This window comes from Triturus cristatus, chromosome 1_1 (assembly GCF_964204655.1).
Source record: "Triturus cristatus chromosome 1_1, aTriCri1.1, whole genome shotgun sequence".
Taxonomy (NCBI): Eukaryota; Metazoa; Chordata; class Amphibia; order Caudata; family Salamandridae; genus Triturus; species Triturus cristatus.
Genome location: NC_140579.1, coordinates 1,121,379,878 through 1,121,391,955, shown reverse-complemented (window position 1 = coordinate 1,121,391,955; position 12,078 = coordinate 1,121,379,878). Strand labels below are relative to the sequence as shown.

Sequence of the window (12,078 nt, the reverse complement as noted above, 5' to 3'; positions counted from 1 at the left end):
GAAATTTCCAGCAATACAGCGGCCATGTGAGTCCATTGAAAAGACTGCCAGAAATTGTGTTTTGGGGGAAGAACGTCGTGACAAATGTGGTATTCCTGCTTACTGTAGCAGCCCGAGTACTGGCCTCTGCACAGATACTGGGATCTCGACAGCAACTCCTTGGCATGCTTTGTTGCTAGGACACCAGAGTTTGGATATTGGAGGCGGAAAAATTGGGAGTGTTGGCTGATATTCGGTGCAGTCTGTTTGAGTCAGTCTGCAGGATTGAGTGATCACTTCCAGGATTAAAAGTCTTCACTCCTGGCCAGTGGAGAAGACCTAAATCCTCGCCCAATAGGACTTGTTGCTTGAAGGAAATATCTGTACCGCCGTCCTGCAGAGGAATCAGCCTTGCAAAGAAGAGAGCCTCATACAGTTATCTGCCTCAAATCATAGCTTTCGAGACTGAGAAGCAAAGAGGGATGAGCCTTGGCGTAAGCAAAGACCGCCTGATTCCCTCTCGCCTGATGTGCCGCTGCCATGAGTGTGTGAGAATGCTTGTGTGCCTGTCTGCTGTACAGTTGGGGTAAAGTTTACCTGTGAAAATCGAGTTGAAACGAACTTGAGCTCACACCCCACCTTTCTCCCACAGCCCCCTCTATGATATGTTGAAAAGGAACCTGTTACCAGCCTCTGTCCCAGGTAAGATATGCTCTGTTCTATGTGAGCAAAAAATGGCGCACTGTGGCAAGTATAGTCATGCACATGTTGCAGGGGAGGCCTTTTGTGCACATCATCAACCAATCAATCAATCAGACATTTGTAACGTGCGCTACTCACCCGCGAGGGTCTCAAGGTGCTTGGGGGGGGGGGGGAGAAGAGGGGGGAGGGGGAGCAGCTGCTGATCAAATGGCCAGGTCTTGAGGAGTCTCCTGAAGGTCAGCAGGTCCTGGGTCTGTCGAAGGTGGATAGGAAGGGTGTTCCATGTCTTTGCGACCAGGTGGGAGTAGGATCTGCCGCCGGTGGTTGTTCGGTGGATGCGTGGGACGGTGGCGAGGGCAGGGTTGGCGGAGCGGAGCTGGTGGTTGGGGGTGTAGAAGGTGGGTCGCTTTTTGAGGTATGCTGGTCCTGCGTCGTGGAGTGCTTTGTGAGCGTGGGTGAGGAGATTGAAGGTGATCCTCTTGTTGACGGGGAGCCAGTGCAGGTCCTTCAGGTGGGCGGCGATGTGGCTGGGGATGTCGAGGATGAGGCGTGCGGACGTGAACGTGTTGTGGGTTTTGTTATTCTTTTGGCCCAAGGAATGTTTTTTTTGTGTTGGTTTTCTAAGATTCCTTCTTTTCTACGTTCTTGATTTGACCTGCTGACTGCTCGAAGAGCAGATTAAAGCAGATGCATCTATTTGTGTACCCCCAGTGTGAAAGTGGGCAGTTCCGTAGAACTTGGCCTCTTTATAACTTTTACATTTTTCTTTCCTTTCTTCCTTCATTGTTGCATTAATGTTTGTAAATTAAGGGTGTTTAGTCCACTTGCCTGGATTTTATTACCCCATTCACTATTGTTCGGAGCTCGCAAGAAAGTTGCTCCCAGCTTCTTCCCTTCTAGATGCACTGTCAGTAGTGATGTTAAACAGGCTATGGCTTGTCACTGTCTTGTTATGCTTGGAGGGGCACACGTGGAAAGTTTTGAAATGTTATGTCTTTTATTTGCCACAGCACCAGCTCTAAGGTGATCGCTGTGAAGTGGATTATACTAAAGGTGCTTGGGACTGATGCCTGCAGTTGGGAAGGCCATTGTTGGTTTAGGAAGTTGGGAGGGTGTTTGCATAGGCCAGCATTTCTGTTTAGTTGTTGCGGGAGGAATTACAGCCCTGCATTTGGGAGGCTAACAGGTCCTGCAGTGGAAAGGTGATAGGAATAAATGTGTTGGGGGTCTGAGCAGGCCCGTGAAGCATCTCGTGGCCTGACTCTGAGAAGCAAATGTTTTTACCATAGACTGTCCTTTTGAGTATACTGTGGCCACTTAATGTAGGACGGAACCTAGATCCAGTGCAGTGACCCTTCTTTGTGATGCTAAGTTTTTAGTCAAATTTGAGGATTGGAAAATAATCAATGGGTTGATAAGTTGTATATAGTCTATGATTCAAACTTGTTGGATTCGTTGAGGCACTTTTCTGGATAAATCTTTATTTACTTGTAAGTGGTGGTTCATGCTTTTTTTGTACTTTAAACAAAAAAAAACAATTTAAATACATACATGCGCAATTTCCTTCTCATTTTCTCAATCCAGATTCAATGAGTCAGTTTACCTGTTCCTTCGCGTGCATTACTGATTCTTTTAACTTTCGTATTAGTTTTGAGAGATGCTCGTGTTTTTTTCATTTCGTTGCTTCTTTTCAATATACTCAGTTAAAAATGTTAAATATTATGTGTTGAAAGGTCTGGGCAGTGTCATGCTATTAAAGTCCCATGTTAGACTAGGTGATTGGTACCACACGACTTGGCAATTCTGGACAACACTAGAAGTTATTCAGAACGTCATTGGGCCAGGAGTTATTGAACCTTTTTAGTTTTCTGGTTAGCAGGACTTCGCATCTACACACTAGAAAGTCTTGAGTATGGGATTCAATATAACCGAAAACGTCTAATTTTGGGCAACCTACTAAGTGTTTTAGGAGTACATTGCCAGTCAAATAAGCAGACTCAAAATGGTGGCGTTTTGAACAGAATCTTTGAGTGGCTAGTCTCTTGGTAATTTTAGTTGCTCGAGCATCAATTTGTTCATTGCATTCTGCCCTTTGTGGCTTGAGTCTTAAAAAAACATTTTCTTGAGCTAAACCTTTCGCATAAGCGAATGGGCTAAAAAACAAAAAAGGGGGGGCGGGGGAGGGGGTTGGGTTAGGGCTACAGATGTTTGGAGGCTGCACATCGTCTGTTACACTTTTAAAATAACTTTCTTCTAGCGATTTGAGCAATATTTGGGATTATTGCTCTGTTATGATTTGGTCCAATTTTTTTTACATTGCTTGGAGTAAATCTATCTCTCTTAAACTCCTTATTTAGCCTCTTTGTGTGAAGGGGAAGAGTAACGCTTTGTGGGAGTGTGTACATATCTGTCAGTTTGTTTAATTTTGATTCTTCCCTAGTGTATTTTTTGATAGTTTGAGGTTCCGGGTGTGGAATGCAGCATATGATCAAATACAAATGTGCAGCTAGTGAACTGTGCATTTGTCTCACAGCATAGCTGTGAATATGAAAGTAGGAATGGTGTGGTCTGTGATCTCTTCTTTCTTCCTTCCCTAGCATGGAAAGGTATCCAAGGGAGGTAGGAAGGGACCACAAACTTTGTTGCGTGCAATAGGATATTAGTACTTGAAAGCATACTGTAAGGACCTGCATTAATCCTCGGAAATCTTGTTGGCTAAAATTTCAATAAAAACAAATATAATGACACCTGCTCGCGAAGAAACCACTCTGTCAGACACCTGGTACGTTCTAGGTAAGAGGAAACTGGGACAATTTGGGGCAGGGATGACTTCGTCTCGAGCTACCTGTTTATAGAGTGATGTATGTTTCCAGGCTTGTCTCACCTGTTTTCTCCTGCCTCCTTGAGAATGGATATTACTAGGGAGGGTGTCTTTTCTTTTACCTACAATACAGATGCTGCTAAGACTCTCACAGTCGCAAGGGATCAGAACACCGATATCCACCAGGACCTGCCGCAGGTAAAACCCTGTGTTTTTGTTTTGCTGTGCAGAGCGGCCCTTCTCTGTACCTGCCTGGCCTGGACTCCTAGAGCACATTGACGTTTTAGTGTCAGTGCTTCTGAAAGGTTCTCTGGAGTCCACAGAGCAGGGACAGAGTGGCCCCTTCTCTGTTCCTTTCCTATCAGAGATCTCTTCTCTGACCCTTTTTTCCACCTTACCCTTGGGGATGTTGCATTTCTACTCAATAGCACTGGTTTGCACAGGCCTTTTGCTTGGGTATTGGTCTTTTCTCTCAGGTGTTGCATTATTACGACAGTAGCCTCAATAGGTAAGTTACCAAGCAGCTCAGTTGGAACATGACTGTTCTTGGAGTCCTGTGATTTCAGTGATGTGGAGTGTTAAATCTGTTTTTTTTTAATTTCAACTCCCTGTTCTCCATCCTCCAATCTTTAACGTTAGTAAATATTAGACTATCTCCACCTATGTTCAGGATCCCGAAAAACTTTAGTAGATAAGTTTAATTTTTTATAATGTTTTTTTTTTAAACCTGCTTGTAGGAGGCAAACCTTATTTCTAGAAGCCTACTAGATTTTTGGTTTGATACCACAAAATACATGTCTGAATTTTTATGCTGCTTCATTGAGGTATTAAGTGCTCCTCTGTCCCTGAATGTGCACCATTGTCAGTGAGTCCGTGCATTTTGTCTACTTTTTGAGGGATGAATGCCTGAACATGTCTAGGGGAGTTTGGGTTGATTTTTATGTGACGTGTCAGCTGGTCTTTGGGACCATTGAGGAGTTCAACCTTAGTCAATAAATGACATATTAAAAGGTTAAAGAATAAACTGGAAGCTCGCCTCATGGTTGAGCAAGGGTTTATAAGGAAGAGCGTTGAACAGTCTTCCTCTTGGGTTCTGCCTTAGCAAAATTATGAAGGCAGAGGATTCCACTACGTGTGCACTTATTGAGGCCCATTGTGACAACCTGCGAGGCTTTAACTGCTTGGCGTTTGTCATTGAGGCAACTGTTGGGCATCAAGGTTTCTATTATTTGAAGTCTTAATGGTTTTATGACACCTACTTAAAGATGCTGCAGGACAACTAGAAGTTGACCATCTACCAACAAAGGCAGAAAAAGTTAATGTGTACCTGAAGAATCTAACTTTGGTTATCAATGGTAAAGGCCCCAGCAACCACCAGATTTCATCACTGCCTCCATTGCTGAAAGCCCCAGTGTGAGAAAGCATAGGTAACTATTCGCCATCATGTGAAAATAATACAAAAGACAAATAGATGCTGGATATTATGCAAAATTGCAGTGCATTTGACGGTACATCATAGCTAAGCTAGTGGAGGCTGTACTGGTTCTACTAAACCAGAGACCTGTTGAACGAGTTTTGAAAACCAGAGGAGTAATGAGAGGTGCTCCTGTTAATTTGGTGTGTATGTTATACTTAAAGATCCCACATAAGTAGATAATAAAAGATGGGTGCCATAGACTTAAGAACCATGCTTCCATATATCAATCACAAAGTTTCTTCACTTCAAAGTGGCATGCACAGTCAACATAGACTCCCCTCTTTTGGCATAGTAGTCTTGCATGCCTTTTCGTAGTGCATAGTGGTGCTGGTGGACTTTAAGAGGCAGCAGAAGGGTTTTCATCTAACCATGAATAATCCTATTGTAGATAAGTCTGTTCTAGACACATTCTCACCAGAAGATTATTGAGGATCTAAAAGAAGCTTCCACTGTACAACATAGTTTGAGCCTCAATCGATTTTTGCATCAATAACAGGAGTACGCTTTATCCAGTAATATCAAGCAGATCTGGCTAAAATGGTATAAGTCCATCCTTCAGAAGGCAGAATGTCTTTAACCACCAAAAATATATTTAGCAAATACTTCATTCACCTTTAGGTTCCTGAACTCCACTCGAAGGGTAATGCTGGTTTTATAGAGTTGTCAGGAACGTTTCTGTATGCTGCTGTACCAGTTCCCCTCCTCCAAAAGATGTGTGCAAAGTTGAAGCTACACAGAAAGAAGGTAATACACAATCTCCACAGAATTGATAAGGCAGTGCTGGAGTAGATAAAAGACTCTTTCTTTGCTAAGCTTCACTGCTTGGCTGATAAGAGGGGGGTCTTACTCTGACATCTGTAACCCCGCTGATATCTAAGTTTGATTAGGTTGACCTAGCTGTTTGGGTTGGCAGAGACTGGCATTTCTCCCAATAGAAGAAGCACTGATCTCCGATACAGCTGCTGGGTATATGCCTGTACTAGAACTCTTCCCCCCCCCCCCCCCCCCCCCGCCCCACCCCCTTCCCCCACTAGAACTTCCAAACAAGTCTTAAGCTTCACTGCCTATCTGCTGAATACCTCCAAGAGAGGCGCTTAAATCTGCATTCTGAGTGCATGACGGCAACAAGGTGTCCTTCCACAAGAACACCATACACCTTTTGGTAGAACATGTTCTGCATTTGGTGTTTGAGAAAGCAGATCATTCAACTTATTTGACCTCCTTTTTTAACTGATGCATAAGTCTTACCAGCAACATATGTTACCAAATTAGTTTTTTCCAATAACTATTTTAGCCCAATGAGTGAGTCTGGATTGATGTCTTCTTGAGGTGCATATCTGGGTTCCATATTAACCTCATTTCAATGCTCTCCCGTGTCCCAAATCTGCTCAGCGAACAGAGGATCCCTAATAACTTACAAGTCAAAATATCTTAATAGAACTACACTTGTATGTATCCCACATAAGTTATGGATTCATTTTCACAGGTTTAGCATCCTAAAATTAAATTGTAGCTAGACTGGATAGTATCTTGCACTGCTGCTGGGTTTCTGTACATAATCTCCTTGGAAATGTGTGCACACTTCTCTAAAATGTCATTGCGCTACCTTTCACTGCAATACATTGGTCACTTCTGTCCTGTTGCGTGATTTCAGTGCACAATTGGATCCCCAGGCACTGCAACCTGTTGCCCCTGGGATTTCTCCCTCAGGAATAGAAAGATTAGCTTGCGGTTCTATTTTTATATCCAACATTGAGATTTAAATACCAGATAGTGTTAGACAGCAGTTATCTATTTCTTTTGGTTAGTTAGTGATAAATGTTAACACTTAATGCAAATGGGCGAGTTTTCACCTATTTTATTTCAACACATAAGCAGATAGTTATAATTTCCATTCTTGTTGTTAAGGCACCGTGTATTTTGCCCCGTGACAGATGCTCAGGCATGGGCTTTCTCAAGGGTTTTTAGATTGATGGCCCCGTAGGACATGGGTGTGAAAGTCACAATTGAAACAGAAATAGTAGGGCGCAAGAAGTTCTGGAAATTAGATTTAAAGTTTTGATCACTACTCCTTTTTTAGAATCATTCATCTTAAACGACTTGTAATTACAAGTTACAGGAGTTTTAGTATATCAAGTTGAAGTAATCCCAGGAGTAAGAAGATCAGAAGGGACCAGGGCAGAGAGTGCACTGTCAGGTGATGAATCAAAGTAGAAGTTTCTACAGATCGGTTGGGCAAGGTCAAGTTCTAATGCGGTCTGGTCGGACCATCTGCTAATGTGTTGAATTAAAATATGCAATAACCTTCTTTCCTGTTTCAAATGATAACCTCTCTCAGTAGCTTTATAAATGCTAACAAAAAGATATATATGCACTTCACTACAGTCTAATATTTTCTGGATTTTTGTATCTTAATGTTGGAAATGTATCTGGTAGCGAGACACAAGGGTCCAACCTGGAGGAGATGCACATTGAATACCAAACTCTAATATTTAGATTTACAGTTATAAAATGGGCACCATGAGCAAGAGTAGGAGGCCCCTAACTCATTTGTTCTATTTTTATATTTATAGATATCAAAGATCTTATTTAGGGGTGGGTGACGGATTCCGCTCCGCCGGCGGAGTTTGCAGACTTTTGACCACTCAACGCGGAGTTCCGAAAAACTCTTCAGAGTGGAGTTTTCCCTCTCGCGCAGCTCGCTAACGTTAAGTTGGCGAGCGAGGAAAATCATACGCTAGACCACCGCCCAGCGAGATTTCTCAATGCTGGTGGTCACGGCAGGTCACTATCGCTCGTTCGGAAGAAGCTGCCGCTCAAGTAGGCCATCTACTCGTGCGGCTTAAAGAAGCAGAGCCCTCTTGCGCTACGCATGGTGCTGTTCACGCAAATTTTACAGTGTGGGACAAATTCCCGGTGCTAAAAACCAGCGTGACTTACCGCACTCTGCAGCTTGCGGAACTCCACAGAGCACGGTGGATTTTTTTGCCACTTTGCAGAGTTCTGTGTAGCAGAATTCTGCCCAGGCCTTTTCTTATTGTAGAAAGAACGATTTCTTACTTTTAGCCGTAATTCTCCATCATGGGTACCTTATTTGAAATCAACAACTTGCCTATTTTCCCTTTAAAGGAATATGATAAATTGTTTAATTGGGTGGATTCCTACTCATAACTTCCTGTTGAAAATTAACTTCCTGACACTGTTGTCCATTGTGGATTAGCGGAACACTTGGAGTCTTTGTAAACTTTAAGAGTGATACCTGTATGCACTATTTCCTGTCTGTTTTTTTTTGTGTGTTTTTTATTTTTTTATTTTAACAATCTGGCTTTTTCTCCGAGTGCTTTGTATTTTAATTTCAAATGGGCTCTGCCTTGGGTTTATAAAAAAAAAAAAAAAAAAAACACGGTGCCTCCTATGTGAATGTTTTTGTTTTGCAAATCTTTCCCAAGACTTCATTTACTGAAATGCTTTGTGGGAGCATGCACATTGATGCAAATATATTAATGAAAATACCTATGCTGCAAAGCTTGGACTAGAAGGTACATTTCCTGTCTCCTTTGATTCCAATGTACTGTATATTTTAATAGAGGCAATACTTCTGCACTTATTCCAACTACCATCTCTGCAAAGTTCTCAGCCATTTGCGTGTTATCTGCAATTGAGTACAAGGGTTGAGACTTTATGGGGTTTTAGTTACTGGATTTCCCTTTGTTTTGACTTTCCTGTGTTTAGCTTTGGCCATGCAACAGGATATTTGTAAAAGATCTGATCAAGACTCTAAAGTGAATTGATAAAGGGCAGTTGTTCACTGAGCACTGGTCTGGGAAATGCCAGCTTCATACACATGAGTTACCTCAACTCTGTGTTTGTAGCTTTTACAAATATGTTCCTTCTCCATTATGTGCGGTTTACTTTGCCATGGCCCTCCTATTTAGATTCTTCCAGAATGTGGCTACTTGATTAAATGCCATTGTGATGAAGACTGCAGAAGAAGAAATTAATTAACTGTAATCAGTTACACATCATGGATGCCTTCATTCTAGTTCTTAACTCTGAATATTTCTGATTAAGTGCATAATCTTTACACAGTGAAAGTTATCTACAGATATATATATTTTTTTCCAAACCATTTAGAAATTATGAAAGGCTTTTAGAAAGATGTTGACCCACAAAAAATTGTTTTAAAGCCTTTACTTAAAAGGAGTATTGAAAGTATCTTGGCCAAGACTTCAATCTCTGGAAGGGAAAACTGCACTGCAACTGGCTGCTCTGCCACAGAATGCTTTAACCTGAGAGTTAAGACAGTTGCATTTGACCACTTTATGTGGCCAACACGATTTCAAATTGCTGGATTTAGGTAACTGGGACATTTATTTCGGAGGGTGGCAGTTTTCCTATTTAACCTTTACTGAATGGAGCTATAGTCCTGCTTGGAAGAGACTTATTTGCCTTTGTTTATTCAGGAAATGTATTCATTTATGTAGATATCAGTATTGCTTTAGGCAGACAGAAGGGATGTTTTTTCGAAGCAACCATATTGTCATGGAATATTGTGTTGTCCTTATGAACCATCTTGCCTTGAATTTCCCTAACCCTACGAGTCACGTGATGGTGACCAAAAATGCAGCCTTCCTTTAGAGGGGCTTGACGTACTATTTGTGCTTGGTCTTGTAAGGCAGTAGTTTTTTGTTTGAAAAGGCACTTCCTGTGTAGGAGATGGCCTTATGATAAATGGTAAGCTTATTTTGAAAGATTTTGAATACTACTTTTTCACTGTCCTGTCAAAATATGAGTTTCTAGAAAGACCATATATTCTTTCAGAGTGGGATCTCTGTAGTATTCTGAGAGGCCTTCTTCAAGGTAAAAAAAGTTTTGCAGCGTGAATCTTTCTGGATTCACTATGCTGTGCATTATTCCGCGTTCTTGTGGTTGGGTCCGGATTCGTAGTTTTTTTTTTTTGTCGTAGCCCAGGTGGGCGTCGACGTCCCACCATTTGGTGTACCTCTCGTGATGCCGGCGAGCTTCCTGCGGAAGTCCCACCTTAGGTGCGCCATCTTCTGATTCTTTTTTCCGCCGTTGGGTCTGGATCGTCATTGAGAAGCTCCAGAGTTTGAACGAAGGAAAAGATAAATACGCGAGTTTCATCGAAGAAGAAAGTATTCAAGATTACAGAGAAGAAGAACATACAGCTGGGACGACGAAGAAGGTGGAGTTCCACGAAAACTTCGGCGCCCATTGGAAAATGCGCACTCAGAGACTGAGCGCAATGGACAAGACACCATTCAAATTCTGCCATAACTGCCACCATAAATACGCGCAGAAGGATCAGCATCCAGTCTGCAACCTTTGCCTGCCGATCGACCACGTGAGCAAGGATTGCAACGCCTGCGCCGTCCTCACGCCGAAGACGCTCCGAGTGAGAGAAAGGCAGAGAAGAGCCAACTTCAACATGGAAGGCAAGGGTAAGGCCCCATCGCTGTACGAGCTGGGCCTCTCCACCGACGATGAGGACAACATCGCCGAAGGACCCGACGTCTTCACGGTCGCAGAGACCGATAAGAAAACGCCTGACAAGGTAGGAGACTCTTCGAGTACGAAAGCCCCGAAAGGGCCCCGAAAATCTGAGAGTGACTCTCGAAAAACAGAGTCAAAGTCCTCGAAAGGAACACCGGCGCCGAAAATTTCGACGACCGCAAGTGGATCCAAGGACGAAAGGCCCGGCGGATACTTCGAGAAGGACTCTCAGGTGCCGAAGCCCGCCGAAAAGCAGGGTTCGTCGAAGCAGGGCCTCGAGGTGAGCCGCCCGACGACTAAAGAAAAGGCCGCGTCGACGCAAGCTCTGTCGAAGAGACCAGCGCTCGACGCCGATCCCGCCTCCGAAATGGAGAAGAAAAAGAGAAGGCTCGAGGCGGAGATGGAGAGTATCCTTCTGAGGAAGAAGGAGTTTGACAAAAAAATGAGACAGTACAAGATCCCAGTAAGGCCGCCGACCGAGGTCGTCGAGGTCGAGGAACAGGAGGACTTCGACACCGAAGATCTGTCGAGAGACCCTGAAGAGGAGGAGGAGGAAGCCTACTATGAGGGAGAAGAAGACGAGCAGCAGTCTATCTACGGCTCGGTGCCGTCGACGACTCAGGAGATGGAATGGCAAGACCTCGACGCCGAAAGTCCCGAAGAGCCCATGGAGACCTATCCTTCGAGGCCTTCGCCGCCAGACGACATTGGAGCATACAACATGGTCGTCAGGAGTGCAGCAGCGGCCTTTGGGGTGAAATTGGACGAGGAGAAGCAGAAAGCAGACTTTCTACTGGAAACACTGCTCCCCATCCAGACTAGGAGCCAGTTCCTCCCCATGCTCCAAAGTGTGATGAACCAAGGGAAGGAGGCATTCAAGGAGCCCGGAACTTGCAGATCCATCACTCCAAGAACAGAAAAGAAGTACAAGCACTCTTCACAGGATCCTCCATATATCAAGGGATCAGTCACAGCTGACTCCATCATTGCTTCCACGGCCAGGAAGAGGGCCAATGTGCCGGCTACCTCAGGGCCGCCTCCCGACATGGAGAGCAGAAGCTTGGACCTCACCGGGAGGAAGGTGGAGAGAAATGCGGCCACGCACAGGCGCATGGCCAACTCCAATGCCCTTCTGAACAGGCACCAGCACCAACACTGGGACGAGATGGGAGACCTAATTAAGCATCTCCCAGAGCAGTACAGACCGAGAGCTTCCCATCTGGTCGAGGAAGGCAAAAGCATTTCTAACGCATGCATTAAGACAGCATTGGACGGGGCAGAGACATCTAGCAGGCTAATGGCTATTGGTATCACGGAGAGGAGGCAAGCCTGGCTCCGAATTTCTGGCTTCAAACAGGTGGTCCAGAACAACATACTAAACACGCCATTCAACGGTGAGACGCTGTTCGGTGCCATGGTGGACGAAAAACTCTCCCAGCTGAAGAAGGAAAATGAAACGGCTAGGTCCATGGGGGCCCTGCAATTCAGAGGGATGCGAAGAGGCACCACAGCTCGGAGACCCTTCGGAAGGGGAGGAAACCAGCCGGGAACGTCACACCAGACTTTCTAGCAAGGACAGCAGGGT

The 12,078-nt window shown here is 44.2% G+C and overlaps 1 protein-coding gene across 8 annotated transcripts in view; it reads left to right on the top strand.

Moving 5' to 3' along the window:
• MDM4 (MDM4 regulator of p53) overlaps nt 1-12,078 on the top strand; it is a 554,746-nt gene that overhangs the window by 256,978 nt on the left and 285,690 nt on the right. For 7 of the 8 annotated variants that reach the window (XM_085651206.1, XM_085651198.1, XM_085651201.1 and 4 more), the window contains 2 exons: nt 632-681; nt 3,636-3,700. The exons of the other annotated variant lie outside the window; for it this stretch is intronic. In XM_085651206.1, the coding sequence (XP_085507332.1) occupies nt 632-681; nt 3,636-3,700 (115 nt within the window). The remainder of the gene's footprint in view (nt 1-631; nt 682-3,635; nt 3,701-12,078) is intronic. 8 annotated transcript variants of the gene reach the window in all.